Below are 21,219 nucleotides of genomic sequence, written 5' to 3'. Positions count from 1 at the left end.
TGAACGCAACATTGTGGGTGATACAAACGCTGCTCTATTATGATGCATTCCTTTTATATCAAAGGTTAAGAACGGGAACATCATCTCAATTGGACAATACATCAATAGTCAAAACTTTCCAAACCTACAATTTAAAAAAACTCTGAAAAACTCTTTCCACAGCATAAAACTTCAGTTACGCGACTTTTATTATACAAAATTACCTCTCAACTCTGTTGGAGTAACTAGAGCAGGACTAATGTTTAGAAAAATTTCTGATAGTCATTTTTAGAATTAAAGTCGAAAAAAAAGATTGCTGATAGTGATTTAGCGTATTATTGTGGATATGCCAAAGAAAAGGTTAGGGGATTTGGAGCTTTAGCGCAAACACTTGGGAGGACAGCAGTTCCGTTTTTGAGACGATATGTTGTCCCAGCAGCAAAAAAAGTGGGTGCTGATTCAATTGAAATGGCATCTCCTGAAACTGGAAATGTTTGGACTGGGAAGAAAAGCTCAAATCTGTTGCTGCTGATGTTGGAGAAAAAACTTTGCGTAAACAGCTAGTTGTAGAAAAAACAAGAAAGCGTCGCATTGTTCGTAGATCACCTCCAAAAATCAGTCGGCGTCGTACAACAAGCTTTGCAAACTCTTGTTTGTAGATTTTTGACAAAATTTCTGTTTTGGAACCAATTAAATCTTCTCATGTTCAAAATTTTATCCTAGTACTTCAGTGGACGAAAGCAGCATTGAAATTGAAAATGAAACAGATATAATTATCTATCTTGATAAAAGAGATATCCACCTTCAAATCAAATTTGAGTTACAAAAGGGAAGATTGTTTGATGACTTTATGAAAAAAGCTGTGCATGGAAAAGCAGATATGGACACGCATTATCTAACTCATGTCAACAAAATATTACACTCACTCTTCTTCAACTGTGAAGTGCATCTGAACAATCAACAAATATACAACTCGAATGGTCTCTATGGACACAAAGCTTTAATTTTCAATGAATTTAATTCTTGAACAAGAAATAATGAACGTGTTTTGGCTGGTCATGGATAAAAATTTGAAAAAAAATCTAGTGATTCTGAGAAGAACCCGTTTATAGACCGAGACGAAGAACTTTCGTTGAAAAGTGGAAGCACTTGCTACGGTAAATTACCTGTCGATTTATTCCAATTCGATAAGTTACTGCTTCCAAATAAAAAAATTAGACTGAAATTGATTTGTGCAAGACCTAATATTTACATGATTTCTTACAATCGCGACGTTACCGTTAAGGTTCTTGACTTTTCATTATTTACACGACGCGTTGTGGTTAACGAAGTTTATCACCAGAATATCAAATACAAATTACCTCATAAACTTGCTTGTTACAACTTTGTGGAAAAAATTGCACGTACATTTAATATTTCTTCGGGACAGAACCAGTTTATTCAGGAAACAGTTTTTAACAAAGCTCCAATCAGAAGAGTAGCTATTGCTATTAACACCGATTCGGTATTCACTGGACGTTTTCAAGGAAATCCTTTCCATTATCAGAACTTTGTTTCTCGAGAACTTAGAATTGTTCAGAGAGGTAGAGCTATAGTATCACTTGATACAACTAATGACAGTAGAGCGTACGTAACAGCAATCAAAGCAATGAGTTTTAGCGAAAAAAATCCTGGCTTACCCAATCATCAACTTCAGAACCATTACATACTGATATTCGATCTCACTTCACTTCAAGATGCTGGAGAAAATAATCATTATCCTGAACTCAGCGGTGAAAGTAACCGGTTGAAAGTGTTTTTAATCGTTCGCTAAGAAGAGTGACAAAAATAATTCGTCAAGGAGAAAGAATGTCTTTCGTGAAAATTGAACAGTTTGTTTTGGTTGCTAAAAATGTCTGAAAATTTTTTTCAAAATTTTGACGTTTTACACACTTGTTTTCTGTATTCGAACATTTGTAGGTTTTACCTTTTCATCTTGCTGTCGTTCTCTACATCAAAATAATTAACTAATGCATGTCAACTGGGGCAGAATAACTTCAAATATTTATATTTATATTCCTTTTCTAATATTCCTTGGACTTTTTATAATTATTGTTTTGTTTTATCCCAGCAATCAGAAAGAAACGGTCGACTAAATCACGAAATCCAAAGATTGTTGCTTCTCTCCACAGATCAAAAATTTTCAACCTGATTGCTCTGTCAGGAATCATTAAACAAACAGTACTTGTGAGATAAGGAAAAAAAAACTTTTTTGTCATGGAAGACACATCACTTCGTGACATTGTTGAGCGCATTCAAAAACTCAAATTCCGGTATACTGGTTTTTTTCCAGCAGATTTTGTTCCAAATTTACCCAAATTCAGTTTTGCAATCATCAATTCTTCGCCAAGCAGTGAGGTTGGTCAGCATTGGATAATGATTGGTCGTCTGAATAGGAACTAATACTACGCGGACTCTCTAGCACGATCAGTCACACATTACAAATTTTTGAAAAAAATGTATCACAAAGTGATTCACAAACCACTCTAAAAAATGCGGAACTTGTGCGGATTCTATATAACATATGCGGCATTTCATCTATTTCACGATGTGCATGTGTTGAATTTTATTTGAAATTACATGTGAGCTTGATTATTGTGGTATACTCTAAACTGGTGGCTAATAAAGTCGATATTCGTTTTTAACAATTGCACCTTTTACACAGTTAGCTAACCAGTTTATTTTTATTATAATTTATACCTTTTTAATGTAAATGTTCACGTGATTTTATAGTTTGATTTGCATAATTTATACCGTGTCTGTTATTCATACATCTTCCCCTTCATTTTTTTTAGAAAAAAGTTGCCATTTTAACCAATCAAAAGAGAGTGTTTAAGACACATTAGAAAAAACAGCGTAAATTTATACAAAAACGTTTTGAATGTTTTGCAAAAACTGCAAAAGAAATACCTTGGATGCTATTCCTAATCTTAATACATTGCGGCGACTATAACTAATTTTAATACAATGCTGCGGCTGTAAATAATCTTAATACATTGTGGCGGCTATAACTAATCTTAATACAAGGCGGCGGCTATAACTAATCTTAATACATTGCGGCGGCTTTAACTAATCTTAATACACGGTGGCGGCTGTAACTAACCTTAATACATTGCTAAGGATATAACTAATCTTAATACATGGCGGCGGCTCTAACTAATTTTAACACATGGCCGCTATACTTAATCCTAATACATTGTGGCTATACCTAATCTTATTATATGCAAACTCTATTCCTATTCCTAATAATTGTAGCCTAAACCCTAAATTATTCCATGTAGATTCTATTAATAATCTTAATACATTAGGAAGGACCCAAATCTCAAAAAAGACACTGTACCCTATCTTAATACATGGGGGTCCTCGAAGCAATGCAAAAACTTTTGAAAAATTCTAACTAAACTCGAGACTAAATTTTTCTAAAACAAATTAAAATCAGTGAAAGTAAAATTCTAGTTCTGAGAAGAACGCTAGAATGATACATGCCACTGTATGGATAATACGTAAACAATGGAGAATTATGAATAAAGAAAAAAAAACTTCGTAGTATTTGAAGGATAAAGATCAGAAAAGAAAGGGGGGTCCTTTAATAATACATGGGGGACCTCGAAGCAAAACAAAAACTTTTGAAAATTCTAACTATGACCGAGACAAAGTATTTTTAAAACAATTTAAAATCAGTGAAAGTAAACTTCTAGGTCTGAGAAAAACGCTAGAATGATACATGCTCTTGCATGGATAATACGTAAACATTGGAGAATTATGAATAAAGAAACAAAAAATTACTTCGTAGTATTTGGAGGGTAAAGATCAGAATGGAAAGTGAAATACAAAAACAGACACTTTTACGTGGCACTAATGGCTCACAAGATTTGATAGCTAACCATTTGTCCAAAAAACAAACTGTAGCAGTTCGAAGATTCGAAACACTAAAATGTTTCGCGTAAAAATGACAAAATCTTTTAGTAAAAACTTAAAACAAAATTAAAGTTCGTGATGGTCCACAGAAAGAAACCAACAAAACTAGCTAAAAACTGAAAAAAGTGGTGAAAAATTGATGAAAAAACCTATTATGTAAATTTTAAAGAGGACGTTTATAAGTATGTTTAATTTCTTGAAAAGATTCCGTTGAAACATCCAAAAATAAAAAAATTAATGAAACACATCCTAAAAATTAAAAAGAAAATACAAAAATATGCGCCTATTTTGCTCATAAAACACATTATTAGGCTCTCTCAAATTCTGGGTATCAATTTTACAGAGCTACACATTGCTACAGCATATATTATTATACAAAAAACCAAATTACAAGGAAAGAAATCGAGCCGAATGGACAACAACCAGCCAAAGACGTTACCTATATGCACCATTCTCTCAAAAATACATTTCAAATTCGAATGGACGCAGAGCATGCTCAAAATTTCTCTCGTTCAGAAACTTTTCTCGATCAGAAAACATTTACTAAAACTGCATATTTTCGAAAAAACTTGGCTTTTTGCTGGAAAATAGCCGCTGTTGTTTCCCATAATACCGATTGGGATTGAAAGAAAAAATGTCCTAACTCATAATTATTTTTAAAAACTTCAAGTGTGAAATATGTTGTTCTTCCGTAGATAGAACTTCTACTGTTTTTAATGAGAGAATAGAAAGGCTAGTATCAATACCAATAGGGATTAGAGATGGTAACTGACATTTACAAGAGCGTAATTCATGTAGTGAGTGTCTAACAATGGGTTTCACAGATATAAACAGTTCAAATTTTTTTATTCGTTTCTCGCTACTGACTCCGTTGTTTCGATTTTGGTTCTCCCGACAACCTCACTTTGTACAGAATGAGGGGAGAACGAAAAGAGGCTAAAGAAAATTTTGAGAAGCGACTGTCATTTTTAAACGGGCGAAACAAATTTTTTCAGTAGTGAGAAAATAGAACCGCTAAAATAGCGAGGGGTGAAGATGAGGGATGGTATTACAAAACAAAATAATAATAATACTCCAGGAAAAAGAAATAGCGAACAAATCGAAAAACTCAAATGAAGACAAAATCTACGAAACCTGTTAATTCTCGTAAAAAATTGCTCTACTGAATGCAGACTCTCAAAACGTTTTCAACACACATTAAGCATCAGTTCTTTCTTAGTCATTGAGCAACACGACAACCAACGAAACCCACTGAAAAACAGTCAAAACAAAAAACAATGAAACACTACAAAAACTGCAGAACTGATTGTTTATTTCATAAAAACATGTGCTTTAAACATTTAATTGTATTGGCGTCAAATAAAACAAAAACTCAACAGCCAACCCTAATTCATTTTTTGAATATGAAAAAACCTCTGAAACGCACAAAGAACAGCAATTAGTAAAAAAAAAGCATTTAAAAGAACAAATAAGCAAAAACTTGTTGAAAATTACACTGTTTTCACAATTTTCATGATGTGAATGTGTTGAATTTCATTAAATGTGAGTTTGGTTTACAGCGTTATACACTAAGCTGGTGGCTAATAAAGTCGATATTAGTTTTTAACAATTGGACCCTTTACACAGTTAGCTACCCAAATTTTTCATTTTTGTCGACTTTTTTAACCCACTCGGCTAAATGTACCTCGGTTTCATTTATTTTTATGATAACTTATACCTTTTTTATTGTAAATGTTCACGTGATTTAATGGTTTGATGTGCTTAATTTATACCGTGTCTGTTATTCATTCATTTTCCCCTCCAATTGTTTAGAAAAAAGTAACCAATCAAAAGAGAGTGTTTAGAACACTTTAAAAAAAACAGCGTAAAATTGTACAAAAACATTAAAAACTTTGCAAAAACTGCAAAAAATACATTGGATCTTATTCTTAATCTTGATACATTGCGGCGGCTATAACTAATCTTAATACCTTGCGGCGGCTATAACTAATCTTAATACATTGTCGCGGCTATATTTAATGTTAATACATTGCGGCGGCTATAACTAATCTTAATATATGGCGGCGGCTATAACTAATCTTAATAAATTGCGGCGGCTTTAACTAATCTTAATACATGGTGGCAGCTATAACTATTCTTAATACATTGTTAAGGATATAACTAATCTTAAAACATGGCGGCGGCTCTATTTAATTTTAACACATGACGGCTATACCTAATCCTAATACATGGTGGCTATACGTAATCTTAATACATGGAGCCTATACCTAATCTTAAAACATGCAAACTCTATTCCTAATCTTAATACTTGTAGCCTAAGCCCTAAATTATTATATGTAGATTCTAATCCTAATCTTAGTACATTAGGGAGGACCCAAGTCTCAAAAAAGACGCTATAACCTATCTTAATACATGGGGCTCCTCGAAGCAAAAGAAAAATTTTTGAAAATTCTAACTAAAACCGAGACTAAATTTTTCTAAAACAAATTAAAATCAGTGAAAGTAAATTCTAGGTCTGAGAAAAACGCTAGAATGATACATGTTACCGTATGGATAATACGTAAACATTGAAGAATTTTGAATAAAGAAACAAAAAGAATACTTCGTAGTAATTGAAGGGTAAAGATCAGAAAGGAAAGTGAAATACAAAAACAGACAATTTTAACGTGGCATTCATGGCTCACAAGATTAGATAGCCAACCTTTTGTCCAAAAAACAAAGTTGTAACAGTTCGAAGATTCGAAACACTAAATTATTTTGCATAAAAATTTCAAAATCTATAAGCAAAACCTAAAAACAAAATTAAAGTTCGTGACGGTCCACAGAAAGAAACCAACAAAACTAGCTAAAAACTGAAAAAAGTTGGAAAAAACTCACAAAAATTGGATTAACAATGTCAATTCTAAAAAATGACTTAGTTGATGAAAAACACCTTTTATGTAAATTGTAAAGAGGACGCTTATAAGTATGCTAAATTTCTTGAAAAAATTCAGTTGAAACAACCAAAAATAAAGAAATTAACGAAACACATTCAAAAAATTAAAAAGAAAATACAAAAATATGCGCCTATTTTGCTTATAAAACACATTATTAGGCTCTCAAACATTTTGTGGTATCAATTTCACAGAGCTACATATTGCTACAGCATATATTATTATACAAAAAACCAAATGACAAGGAAAGAAATTGAAACGAATGGACAAAAACCAGCCAAAGACGTTACCTATATGCACCATTCCCTCAAAAACACATTTTAGATTAGAACGACGCAGAGCATGCTCAGTTCTTACTTGGAGCCTATACCTAATCTTAAAACATGCAAACTCTATTCCTAATCCTAATACTTGTAGCCTAAACCCTAAATTATTACATGTAGTTTCTAATCCTAATCTTAATACATTAGGGAGGACCCAAGTCCCAAAAAAGACGCTATACCTTATCTTAATACATGGGGGTCCTCGAAGCAAAACAAAAACTTTTGAAAATTCTAACAAAAACCGAGACTAAATTTTTCTGAAACAAATTAAAATCAGTGAAAGTAAACTTCTAGGTCTGAGAAAAACGCTAGAATGATACATGCTACTGTATGGATAATACGTAAACATTGGAGATTGGAGAATTATGAATAAAAAAAACAAAAAAAATACTTCGCAGTATTTGAAGGGTAAAGATCAGAAAGGAAAGTGAAATACAAAAACAGACAGTTTTTCTTGGCATTCATGGCTCACAAGATTAGATAACCAATCTTTTCTCCAAAAAACAGAGTTGTAACAGTTCAAAGATTCGAAACACTAAATTATTTTGCATAAAATTGTCAAAATCTTTTAGCAATAAATTAAAACAAAATTAAATTTCTTGACGGTCCACAGAAAGAAACCAACAAAACTAGCTAAAAACTAAAAAACTCACAAAAATCGGATTAACAATGTCAATTCTAAAAAAATGACTTAGTTGATGAAAAATACCTATTATGTAAATTGTAAAGAGGACGTTTATAAGTATGCTTAATTTCTTGAAAAAATTCCGTTGAAACATCCAAAAATAAAGAAATTAACGAAACACATCCAAAAAAATGAAAAGAAAATCAAAAATTATGCACCTATTTTGCTCATAAAACACATTATTAGGCTCTCAAACATTTTGCGGTATCATTTTTACAGAGCTACATATTGCTACAGCACATTTTATTATACAAAAAACCAAATGACAAGGAAGGAAACTGAAACGAATGGACAAAAACCAGCCAAAGACGCTACCTATATGCACCATTCTCTCAAAAACACATTTCAGATTAGAATGGACGCAGAGCATGCTCAAAACTTCTCTCGTTGAGAAACTTTTCTCGTTCAGAAATTTTGCACTAAAACTGCATATTTTGAAACGAACAAATTTTTTAATTATTTATTTCGCATGTTGCCGGAAAATAGCTGCCATTTTTTCCCATAATACCGATTGGGATTGAAAGAAAAAATGACCTAACTCATAATTATTTTTAAGAACTTCAAGTGTGAAATATGTTGTTCTTCCGTAGATAGAAATTCTACTGTTTTTTAATGAGAGGATAGAAAGGCTATTATCAATACCAATAAGGATTAAAGATGGTAACTGACATTTGCAAGAGCGTAATTCATGTAGTGGGTGTCTAAAAATGGGATTCACAGATGTAAACAGTTCATTTTTTTTCGTTTCTCGCTACTGAATCCGTTGTTTCGATTTTGTTTTTCCCGACCGACTCATTTTGAACAGAATGAGGGAAGAACGAAAAGAGGCTACAGAAAATTTTAACAGGCGACAGATCTTTTTAAAGGGGCGAAACCATTTTTTTCTCAGTAGTGAGAAAATAGGGCCACTAAAACAACGAGGGGTGAAGATGAAGGATGATATTATAAAGCAAAATAAAAATAATACACCTGGAAAAAGAAAAAGCGAACAAATCGAGAAACTCAAATTAGGACAAAATCTACAAAACCTGTTAATTTTCGTAAAAAATTGCTCTAATGATTGCAGAGTCTCAAAACCTTTTCAACACACATTATGAATTAGTTCCTTTTTATTCATTGAGCAACACGATACCCAAACAAAACTACTGAAAAACACTCAAAACAAAAAAGAATAAAACTCTACAAAGAATGCAGAACTGATTATTTATTTCGTAAAAACATGTGCTTTTAACATTTAATTGTATTGACGTTAAATGAAACAAAAACTCAACAACCAACCCTAATTCATTATTTGAATATGAAAAAGTCTCTGAAGAGCACAGAGAACAGCAATTAGTAAGAAAACCATCGAAAAAAACAAATAAGCAAAAAATTGTTGAAAATCACACTGTTTTCATTAATTATAACAAAACTCAAGTGATAATAAAAAATATAAAAGGGCATGAAAACTCTCAAAAACTAATTTCAGAATAGAATGGACGCAGAGCATGCTCAAAACTTACATGGAGCCTATACCTAATCTTAAAACATGCAAACTCTATTCCTAATACTAATACTTGTAGCCTAAACCCTAAATTATTACATGTAGATTCTAATCCTAATCTTAATACATTAGGGAGGAGCCAAGTCTCAAAAAAGACGCAATACTCTATCTTAATACATGGGGGACCTCGAAGCAAAACAAAAACTTTTGAAAATTCTAACTATGACCGAGACAAAATATTTTTAAAACAATTTAAAATCAGTGAAAGTAAACTTCTAGGTCTGAGAAAAACGCTAGAATGATACATGCTCTTGCATGGATAATACGTAAACATTGGAGAATTATGAATAAAGAAACAAAAAATTACTTCGTAGTATTTGGAGGGTAAAGATCAGAATGGAAAGTGAAATACAAAAACAGACAGTTTTACGTGGCATTCATGGCTCACAAGATTAGATAACCAACTTTTTGTCCAAAAAACGAAGTTGTAACAGTTCGAAGATTCGAAACACTAAATTATTTTGCATAAAAATGTCAAAATCTTTTAGCAATAACTTAAAACGAAATTAAAGTTCGTGACGGTCCACAGAAAGAAACCAACAAACCTAGCTAAAAACTGAAAAAAGTGGGGAAAAACTCACAAAAATCAGATTAACAATGTCAATTCTAAAAAAATGACTTAGTTGATGAAAAATACCTATTATGCAAATTTTAAAGAGGACGTTTACAAGTATGCTTAATTTCTTGAAAAAATTCCGTTGAAACATCCAAAAATAAAGAAATTAACGAAACACATCCAAAAAATTGAAACGAAAATCCAAAAATACGCGCCTATTTTGCTCATAAAACACATTTTTAGGCTCTCAAAGATTTTGTGGTATCAATTTCACAAAGCTACATATTGCTACAGCATATTTTATTATACAAAAAATCAAATGACAAGGAAGGAAATTGGAACGAATGGACAAAAACCAGCTAAAGACGTTACCTATATTCACCATTCTCTCAAAAACACATTTCAGATTAGAATGGACGCAGAGCATGCTCAAAAGTTCTCTCGTTCAGAAATACTTCTCGTTCAGAAATATGCACTAAAACTGCATATTTTGAAACGAACGAATTTTTAATTAATTATTTCGCATGTTGCCGGAAAATAGCTGCCATTGGTCCCCATAATACCGATTGGGATTGAAAAAAAAATGGCCTAACTCAAAATTATTTTTAAAAACTTCAATTTTTTTCGTTTCTCGCTATTGACTCCGTTGTTGCGATTTTGTTTTTCCCGACCGACTCATTTTGAACAGAATGAGGAAAGAACGAAAAGAGGCTACAGAAAATTTTAAGAGGCGGCAGACATTTTTAAAGGGGCGAAACCATTTTTTTTCAGTAGTGTGAAAATAGGGCCGCTAAAATAGCGAGGGGTGAAGATGATGGATGATATTACAAAACAAAATAAAAATAATACACCTGGAAAAATAAAAAGCGAACAAATCGAGAAACTCAAATTAAAACAAAATCTACGAAACCTGTTAATTTTCGTAAGAAATTGCTCTAATGATTGCAGAGTCTCAAAACCTTTTCAACACACATTAAGAATTAGTTCTTTTTTATTCATTGAGCAACACGATACCCAACCAAAACTACTGAAAAACACTCAAAACAAAAAAGAATAAAACTCTACAAAGAATGCAGAACTGATTATTTATTTCGTAAAAACATGTGCTTTAAACATTTAATTGTATTGACGTTAAATGAATCAAGAACTCAACAGCCAACCCTAATTCATTATTTGAATATGGAAAAGTCTCTGAAATGCACAAAGAACAGCAATTAGTAAAAAAAACCATCGAAAATAACAAATAAGCAAAAAATTGTTAAAAATCACACTGTTTTCTTTAATTGAAACAAAACTCAAGTGATAACAAAAAATATAAAAGGGCATGAAAACTCACAATAATTTTAAATTGAAAAGGAAAAGTAACTACGACACTAAAAAACTGAAAAATTTTACAAAAACCGCTAAAAAATTCGTCCAAAACGGCGAAATCACAAAAAAAGCTGAAAGTTTTCTATAAAACAGATAATTATTGAGATGGACAAAAAGCTCTTAAAACAATTATCTGTTAATGTGGTTCCGAACAACCTCATTAACCCAAAATTAAAAAAAACTTGAAAAAAAAACTGCTTTGAAAAAGCCGCACGTGATCAAAATTTTTTGATCGCTTGGAGAAAAAGTTTTTCACACCTACTTTTCTTGCTATCTCTCCCTCAAAGCGCGAACATGAACTGAAAACTACTCCTCTTTCTCTCTGCTCTTCAATTCGTTCAGTAGTTTGACCTAAACACTTAAATTTTACGTTTGGCATTGACTTTTTTTCAAAAACATCCTGTTTTAAAACGTGTTTTAAAACATGTGACTTTATAAGAACACCCTGAATTAAGTGTTTTCGAAAAAATAATCGATAAAAAAGGCACACTACAACTACTCTTCGAGTCAGCGCCCCAATATAGCTAAATTTTCTTTGAATTGTAAAAAAAAACCACGAACACTGAAATATAGCTGCGCTCATCTTACAGCTGCGTTGCTATAATTCACAGATAACCCGTTCCAACGATCACTGATGACCTACAATTAGCAATGATCAAATGGAAACAGCAACGAGGACAATGTTCTGCTTCCAACAAACAATACACTTCCAGAAAAACTACTCAGCATCTTTTCCGGTCCGCCTATCAAAAAAAGCTACCTTGAAGATTTTTCATTTAGAATTGAAACAGACTCCAACGAATTTGGAAGACGGTACGGCTACAGATTGTTTCAACGACAGTCTTGGATGCGAAATTGATTTTATTCGCTGACTGCCAGGGAAGTTTAACCCCTATAGGGTGAGAAAAGTCCAGGTGAACATTCGGGCGGATTATCCAGAGAGGCGGTAATAAGTACTGCATGTATACCACAAATCAGTAGCATGGTATGTAGGTTTGCAGAGCCCTGACAATGTTACAAATCTATGTTTTATTCAAACTGTCATTATTTACAGCCACAGAATAAAAATCATTTATCAGTAATATTCAACAGTTGTCATTTCCAAAAAAGTCACGAGAACAATGGTTAATAACCAAAAGTGGTTTTTTTAACAAAAAAACGCCATTTGAAAAACGAATTGAGCTATACCAAAAGGATAACAGACAAGAAACCAAACAAGGCCACTGTCGTATTGGACAACTGATTCCCGACTATAGATATTGATATAGATTTTTAAAACATCTTGTTTTAAGCAAACTCACAAAATTTATCGATAAAAAAGGCACTCCACCAATACTCCTCTCCGAGTTGTCAATAGGACTTATACAATACTCCTCTTCGAGTCTGAAAAGTCTTAAGAACACAACCGACTAACGGGTGAATTACTCTCAAACGACCGGCGAGCAGTTGGCTTCGTCAGTAGCTAGCCACGGTTTAGTGAGGCTAGCTTCGGTTTAATTGAAGGGGCCTGAGCTGAGGGTAATGGATGATGACATCACGTCACATAGAAGCAGCTGAAGTGCGGCATCAACAAAAGAGTTACAGAAAGAGAGAGAGAGAGAGAGAGAGAGAGAGAGAGAGAGAGAGAGAGAGAGAGAGAGACAGAGAGAGATAGAATGTGCGAGATATTAAAAGTGAACAAGTAAGGGAAGGAAAGAAACCCCAACCAACAGAGAAAGAGAGAGAGAGAGAGAGAGCAAGATAGCTAGGAATATTTTTCATTATGAGATTCGACTCTGCTATTCTTCTAGCTTTGTTAAAAATTAAATCATATAGAAAAAACGGAAAGTGTGAAAATCAAAAGAAAAATTACCACATTTCGAAGGAAAAATGTTCAGAATCATTTTTTTGTTTCGGAAGTTCTGTCCTGCAGCTCATCTGCAAAACATGAAAAATTTTGTCGGCCAGTAACAATCGTTAAACTCAGAAAAAGTCAAAAAACATTCAAAAATTCTTAAATTAATTCAAACAAAATCTTGCAAACATTCGGTATATAAAAATCTTCAAAAACATTTCATTGTCTCAATAGACTATAGAGCGTCGGTCTTTAAAGTCTTAAATGCTTTCACTGGCTCATAAAGAACCATAACTTGGAATGTGATAATAATTTTCCCAGAACTTGAAAACTTAAATTTCAAAGAAATGATAAATATCGATTCTTAAAGATTTTGATACCCATTCCATTAACTCTATGCAACAGTTTTTTTATCAATTTTTGGAGGAGTTCTCTGGCCTCTGGTGCCAAAAAAAACAAAATATTCAAAAAAACTTGAAAAGCAATTATTTTTTGAATTTGCTTGTACCCGATATATTAAAATCATGAAAAACATTCCCTCATTTTTAGAAGCTATGCAGTAACCTATTATCAAACTCTAGAGGTAGTTGCTTGGCCTTTGCGGCTGGAGAAAACTACAAAATGACCAATTTTGTTTTAACTTGAAAATTTTGCAAGCTTTATCAAAAATTTCTAAAACCTGTGATACTAAAAGGTTGGCACCAATGGCATATCAAAAATTCTCTGCAACTTCTCATCAAACACTTAAGGAGATTTTCTGATCCCTAAGGCTGAAAAGGTCTAAATGAATAATAAACGACAAAAAATTGCAAGTTGTGTCAAAAACACGCTAAAACTCGTGATGTTAAAATCTTGAAAAAACATTCCATTACAACTAAAAACAAAAAACATATTATCAAACTCTAGAGGAGGTTCCTTGGCTGTTGAGGCTTGAGAAACCTAACAAATATCAAAAATTTTGAACAGCTTAAAAAAATTGCAAGTTTTATCAAATAGTTGCTATAATTTATATAGTTGTGATAATTTGTGTAAAAGTTGAAAATTATTCCATGGGCAATAAAATTTTCCGAAAAATTATTATCAAACCCATCAGGAGTGATCTGCCCCCTGGGTCTAGTAAAGCTTGAATAATGACAGTAAATGGCAATTTTTGTGAAAAATTTAAAATTCGTTAAGTTAAAATGTTGAAAAACACTCCTTTACCACTAGAAACTGTGTAGTAATCTATTATCAAACGCTAGAATAGATTGCTTGACAACTAGAGCTGAAAAAATTCAGAAATGCCAAAAATGTTTAAAAAGCTAGAAAAAAATTTGGAAAATTAGTATATATTTGCGTGTTTTTGTTTGAATTACCAAAACGTATAGCTCTTAAAATGGTCTTAAAAAGTATTTAGGCCTTGCAAAAGGCCTTTATCAACGTTAACCAGTCTCAATGTTAGACTGCTCCAACGAAAAGTTCAATAAATGACCAAAAAATGAAAAAATTGCAACATTTTGGGCTCAAAAACCCCTAAAAAGGAAATTTTAACCTTAAACTACGGCCCTCTCGGTAGCTTCACCACACGAAGCACTTGAAGGACTGTTAAACGCGGCTAAAAGACTCGAATAAAACTTAATGCCCGCTGGGCGGTACCTGCTTATCCCGTTTTTAATGACAAGTCAAATGGTTCAGACGAAAAATCGGTCAAGCAAAAAAATCGCATGAAAGACCAACAGGACTATTATAATTGCTACAAACTTTTTTTGAGAGCAATTAAAAACCAAAACTCCTCTTCGAGTCGTAAAAAACGGAGGGCGAATAAATAATAGACGTTGATAGGCCGACGTCAGCTTTTAAAAACGTTTAAATTACAGCAAAAGTTGAATGTATGCATTAATTAACCTCAGAATTGCTTGTCAAGATATCTGAGAACTAGATTTGGGCTGAAAACTTGTTTAAAAATTACTTTGAAAATTACCTTGTTTTTCAACTTTGCAAGTTTAAAAATAGCCCTTCAAAGTTTAAATTTTTCAATGTGTTCAATTTCAATATGTTTGTACGAAAAATTTATAGATCGAGCTCACAAAAAAGCCGAGGTCGCATTAGTTCCTCATCTCACTTGAATGTTTGAAGCAAACTACCGTCAGAACTCCGTCTCTTCATTGCTGTATGGTTCTCAACCACAATAGTAGTATGTCAAGTTGTAAAATATGAGTCTGGTTAGCACCACAACTAGGGTGCTAACCAGACTATTTCCGAAGCATTCAAAGATTCATCAGAACGAATACCTTGTGTTACATAGTGGCAAACAAAACCGATTGATTTTGTTCAATACATGCTTTGATAGTCAGCCTTTTCTTTCTTATCGTTGATCATACCTTTCGCAGATGCATCAGTGCGAACTTACTCAAAGTAAACACTCAAAACGATTTAGGTAAAATATTTAATTAAGCTACTTAAAATTGAGATTTCATCTACAATTAACGGAAATGTGGTAATTCAAATTGTTAATATTCTTTTAGATTGTAAAGTGATAAAATACATAAATCCTATTCAAAATTAAACTATTCACAAATTGTAAAACTTCTCATTTATTAAACAAACTTTCCACATCTTGTCAAAATAGGCATTCGTGTAATATTAAGATTGACAACACCACTACACCTTTGAAAGCTCAAATGTTCTTGGGCAAAATTATAGTATCGTAGTTACTTTGGTTCGTGCATTTGTTTACGTTAACAACAAAACCCAATCCCTGTAACACTATCTTCTTAATTAGCTATTTACTAGAACAATTATGGGTCAACGTAAACGGTACTAAAACCCTTCCAATTTACCAATCTGCATTTTGTTTTAAGTTCAGCAGGGAAATAGCTGTCAACAGAACTAAGGTAATTTTAACAAAACCCAATTTACATCTTTTCCTTATATTATATCTAATATTATTCGAATTGTTGGGAGGGCGTTGGTAACGTAACAGACTTTGAGACCATTACAGTTAACGCAGTGTTTATTTTTTCTTGAAAGGGTTAAGGAGTTTTGCTTTGGGGTTGAGAGATGCCCCGATACTGACGCCTCTGTTCTTGAAACACTGGTTCTTGAAGTCACCCGGAAAGCGCTGTGTACACTTCATACACACAGGCCTCGAATCCAACATAACAACATCAGTGCTGAAACAGTCGAACAGTTTTCTCAAGATAATACGTCACTAAGAGAACTAGATAATAGAACTAGATAATACTTCAATTAAACTTTTCGGGTCATTAATATGCAATACCGTTTCACATACAAAACCGAAATTGGGTACAAATTATGCAAACGATCTTTGTGGTGCACATCCAAGGTACAAAACTTCCCACTGTTTTTTCTGTTCAATTCCCGAAATTTCTTTTAATTGATGACATGCAAATGATTTCTTCATGAGGAATGAGAACCAACAGGACAGTCAACTGATGCCGAGTATTGCATAATAATGTCGCATGCTATGAACAGAGAAAGTGCAGTAATTCGCATCGCTAATGAGCGTTCAACACGCAACAGAAAAATAACCAAGGTTATGACTGAAGCAACTTATAACTTGGCATTCCATTCCGCCATCGATTGTCACCTTGAGGTTAATTGAACGATCGTTGGTTAGCTGAGCTGAAAGCACTCTGACAAAATAAACTCTAACAAAACTCATCTGAAACATCTCTCAGTATCTCCTTATCCATTTCTAATCTCCCCACATTGAAATTTCAACATTTACTTGATGCATAATATAGCAAGCCTTCAAAGATAGCAAACCTCTGGCACCGTACCGTAATATGACCTTGCTTTAAATGATTACTATGAAATTCAGCATGAGAAATCTGCTTTTCTTGCCCATTATGGACAAATTATTAGTAAAACCAATGAGATTGTCGGCAAATATATCATACACATTGTATTTTTATTGGTATTGGCAACCAAACTATTACTGATAAATTTTTCTTCTATAGCCCAACTTTTTCTACACCCCCCCTCATGTTTCATCTACGTCGGCATTCAAAATCTGGCAGTCTAGTTTGCAAAAAAATCACATTTTAAAAAATTATCCCTGCTTCTAAGAGAACAAAAAATTGCCAACTTACTTTGGGGTGAGACTTTTGCCACAGAAGAAGCATTCGAAGTGGTGCTCACAGTACTTTCTGATCTTCTGCTCAATTGATACGCCTGAAATACAATCTCTACTCTCACATTACATCAAACGACTTACACAAACGGGTAAACATTTGAAAATTAAATACTTTTGTCAGGGCAATGCAAACCAAAATTTGACATTAAAATATGTCACCAAAAAAAAATTTAGAAGAGATCGAGCTGCAATCTCAAAAAATTTGCAGGCCCCTTAAAACTCGTAAAACACGAAAACGACTTTTAAAAACACAGCCGGCAAAATGTCCGAATATATCCGGCCTTGACCCTCTTGACGCATATCGGGATTGGAACAAAATGAAAAAAGACAGAAATCGACAACGATTTTTCAATGTACAAAATGTTCTAATTTGTCGTTTCGTTTCAGTTAGATTCTAAAAATAAACTTCATTCAGCTTCAAAACTGAAGGCTATTAAGCTAAATACCATTGCCAGTCAGCACCCGTTCTAATGAACTTTGACGACATAATACACTATGACTTAAAGACAGTGCTTTATCCCCTTTTCTTTTTGATTTCGCTATTTTGACCTTTACCGTATTCACTAAATTGCGTAACTCAAGGAAAGAAAGAGAAAGAATTTAAATTCAATTCAGTTGCAAAAGCGATAGAAGGGAAACGCGAATTTGATATAGCAGAACAAATCGTGAGTTACAATCCAAAGTATCAATTTGATATGCACCTGACATTTAACATTTTGCCAGCACCATCAAACTATGACAGTCAACAAAGCACATGATCCTATATGCGAAAAAACAAACAAATTAAAAATAACGATTTTTTTTCCTGAAAACAGAAATCTAAAGACAGTCAATAGGAAAAAAAAACTTTATACAAATGTTGACACTACATGACCGTTCTTGTGGAAATAAAAAAGCAGAAGGGCAAAAACAAAGAAAATATGAAAAAAATCAGTGCCATTTTTAAAATAAGTTGCGTCAAAGTCATAAAAACAAACCTACACACTATAATCCTTTATCCCAGCACAAATACAATAGAAGTCGCAGAACAAACAAAAGCATATCCGTTAGGAGCAAAAGGTACAAAAAGAACTACATACAAAGGCAAGATCCAAAAATTCACAAAAAACTTTCGAAAACAAACGTTATCTAAGTCAAAAACAAAGATCTCAGGCCAATAAGAGGACAATCACACCGCACTAAAAAGTCAATGAGAACTGTTATTTTGAGACTAAACGACGAGACCACAAAAGCAATAAAAACTCAAGACTCAAATCAAGAAAGAAATACACTAAAATTAAAAAAAAAAACGAACACTATGATCTCAAGTCATTGGCTAGATTAATGTACTCTTATTAGAAACCAATGAAACGTGTCAAACATAGCAGGCAAATTCAGGAAAAAATAGCCAGCTTTGCTCCAAATTGGAATTGAGACAGAAAAAGAAAAATTAAGGGAGAAATTGACAGAAATCTTTAAGTGTCGAAGTTCTTATTTGATGTCTAAAATTGCATATTCGGTTAAATTCTAACATTCAAATTAATTCAGCTTTTAAACTCAACGCTAAAAAGCATAATACTAATGCCAGCTACCAATCGCTTTAATGAACTTAATAACATAATGCACTATGACTTAATGAGCTGGATTTATATGCATATCCGGTTTCTTTTGATCTTTTGATTTAGCTCTTTTGACTTTGACTGTATTCACTACATTGCGTAATTCAATGCGTGAAAGAATTTAAAATCCACTCAGTTGAAACAGTGAGTGAAGTAAGTAAGAAGTCAAGCGTGAAAATTGTGACTTATGTAAAACGAAAAACGTGATCAAAAAGCAAAGCAAAATAAAAAAAGAGCCCCTAAAGAATAGCCGTTGAGAGGCTGAAGGAGGCTATTAATAATGAGAGTAAGTTATTGGACAAACTATAATAACATTAACAATGAGGCAAGAACCTAAAAAAAATTAATATTTTGTGAAAAAACTTTTGTGTCAAGGTCATAGAAAGCGTTAGCAACGAATTCAACAATTAATTCAATCAATTTAGGCCTCTTTAGCAACCGATGAGACCTGTCATTAGTGAGTTTGAGCAATAAGACAACAGAAAGTACAACACTTACACACAAAACTCAAATTCGCCAACAGTTTTTGAAAACAAATATCGCAAAAATCATGAAAAACAATAAAAACAAACTCAAACCATTAATAAGATTAATTTAAGCCTCAATAGCAAATGATGAGAACTGTCATTAACGCAGATTCGAAAGTACAACAAAAGTACAAAACTGGGCAACACAAAAAATCAAAGTTTTTTATTAAAAAAAATGTCACAAAGTAGTTATGACTTTTGAATATCAAATGAAACTATTAAATTGCTTCTAATACGCCTCCTTAGTCTGTCTGCTAATGAGAGCAGTCATTAATTATACTAACAACAGGACAAAAAGAAACATACCCGGCAGATTGCCGGAAAATAGCCGCCGTTGATTCCAATAAGCATGATTGGGATTGAACGAATAGAAGATATTGAAAAAAAAAGATTTTTGTACAAAAATTTTTTAAGTCCGATTTATTTTGATGGCATTTCACAGTTGAACATACTTCTGTTTCTTAGATAGAGACTACAAGGGGCAACTATCATTACCAATAAGCATAAGAGATGGTAACTAAGACTTATAGTAACGACGTCCAAATAGCGGGCATCTAAAATTGGGTTTTATGGGTTTATCCCGTTTCTATTTCTGACTTCAATTTTTTATACTGACTCTGTTCATTTTGAATTGCTTTGCTGAGCAACTGATGTTCAAATTCACTTTTAGCAGAATGAAAGAAGAGAGAAACTAGCCTAGAGAAGTCAAAAAGATTTCACGCAAAATATCGAAAAAGCGGCAAAATGGTAAAGCGAAAAAAATTCGACGAAGTAAAAAAAATAGGAACGCTATAATAGCCGGCTGAGAACATGAGGGCGGCTATTAAAAAAAAAAACAGACAATACAAAAAATCACTGATATTCTATTACAACTAACAGCGTCTTAATCATATAAACCATGAAAAGCCCTTTGATAACTTCAAAAAAATAAAACTATTCCTTATTAGAACACATATATGACCTTCAGAAACCATTAGTTCAGAAAATAAGGAGGAAATAACAGCAAAAGTAGAAATCAAATAGCAGCACGTAAAAAATTGCTTTCAAAAACCGAAAAAAATGGTAAAACATCAATTTCTCACTCCAATATAAAAGCAGCTAGAAAAAAATGACCCTTCAAACTTAGTACCTTATTCACTCCCTCTACAACTCCAGCGTGACCATAATTACCAATTTAAATTTGACTTCTCATTGACATCAAAAAGTGTGAACAGATCACAAAAAAGACGGCGGGCACCAATACAATCCAAATCTTTTGGATTGCTAAATAGGAAAGTTCCGAAATAATAGTCGTTCAGAGGCTGACGGCGGCTATTGAAAATGAAGTCGTATAATTAATTTGCTAAAATTTTGTGCTTTTGTCCTGAAAAACGGCCGTTTTTTGACAGACACTACAAAACTGTCAACCTGCAGGCTAGCAAAAACTCTGCTGGACAGCTAGGAGACAAACATATTCGGACACTACAAAACTGTCAACCTGCAGGCTAGCAGAAACTCTACTGGACAGCTAGGAGACAAACAAAGCAAGGAAAATACCAAACCTCGTCTGAAGAAATCTTGACAAAATGCAAAAAAATAATCAGTCGCTTTTTGCCATCATTGTGAAATTATTGACATTCAAAAATGTAAGCATTTTTTTTAACAAACTTGTAAAAAAAATGCAAACTTTTGCTTTCAAGGTAGCATCACAAAAACCATATACCTCAGAAAACGAGGTGAAAAGAAACTCTAACACAAGACCTCTCTGAACGTCAATTGAAGGCCCATTAGTCAAA

The 21,219-nt window shown here is 33.0% G+C and overlaps 2 protein-coding genes across 8 annotated transcripts in view; both read right to left on the bottom strand.

The window, feature by feature from the left end:
• LOC142358564 (uncharacterized) overlaps positions 1-21,219 on the bottom strand; it is a 319,087-nt gene that overhangs the window by 281,419 nt on the left and 16,449 nt on the right. The window lies entirely within an intron of this gene.
• LOC142358563 (uncharacterized) overlaps positions 15,593-21,219 on the bottom strand; it is a 61,738-nt gene continuing 56,111 nt past the window's right edge. For all 5 annotated transcript variants that reach the window (XM_075409965.1, XM_075409964.1, XM_075409967.1 and 2 more), the window contains 2 exons: positions 17,276-17,357; positions 15,593-16,333 (listed from right to left, as the gene is read on the bottom strand). In XM_075409965.1, the coding sequence (XP_075266080.1) occupies positions 16,174-16,333; positions 17,276-17,357 (242 nt within the window). In that variant the 3' untranslated portion in view covers positions 15,593-16,173. The remainder of the gene's footprint in view (positions 16,334-17,275; positions 17,358-21,219) is intronic.

The sequence above is a fragment of the Convolutriloba macropyga genome, chromosome 2, assembly GCF_964194025.1.
Source record: "Convolutriloba macropyga chromosome 2, txConMacr16.3, whole genome shotgun sequence".
NCBI classification, from domain to species: domain Eukaryota; kingdom Metazoa; phylum Xenacoelomorpha; order Acoela; family Convolutidae; genus Convolutriloba; species Convolutriloba macropyga.
Note: the sequence above shows the minus strand (reverse complement) of the source record. Positions and strands in the feature narration are given on the sequence as shown.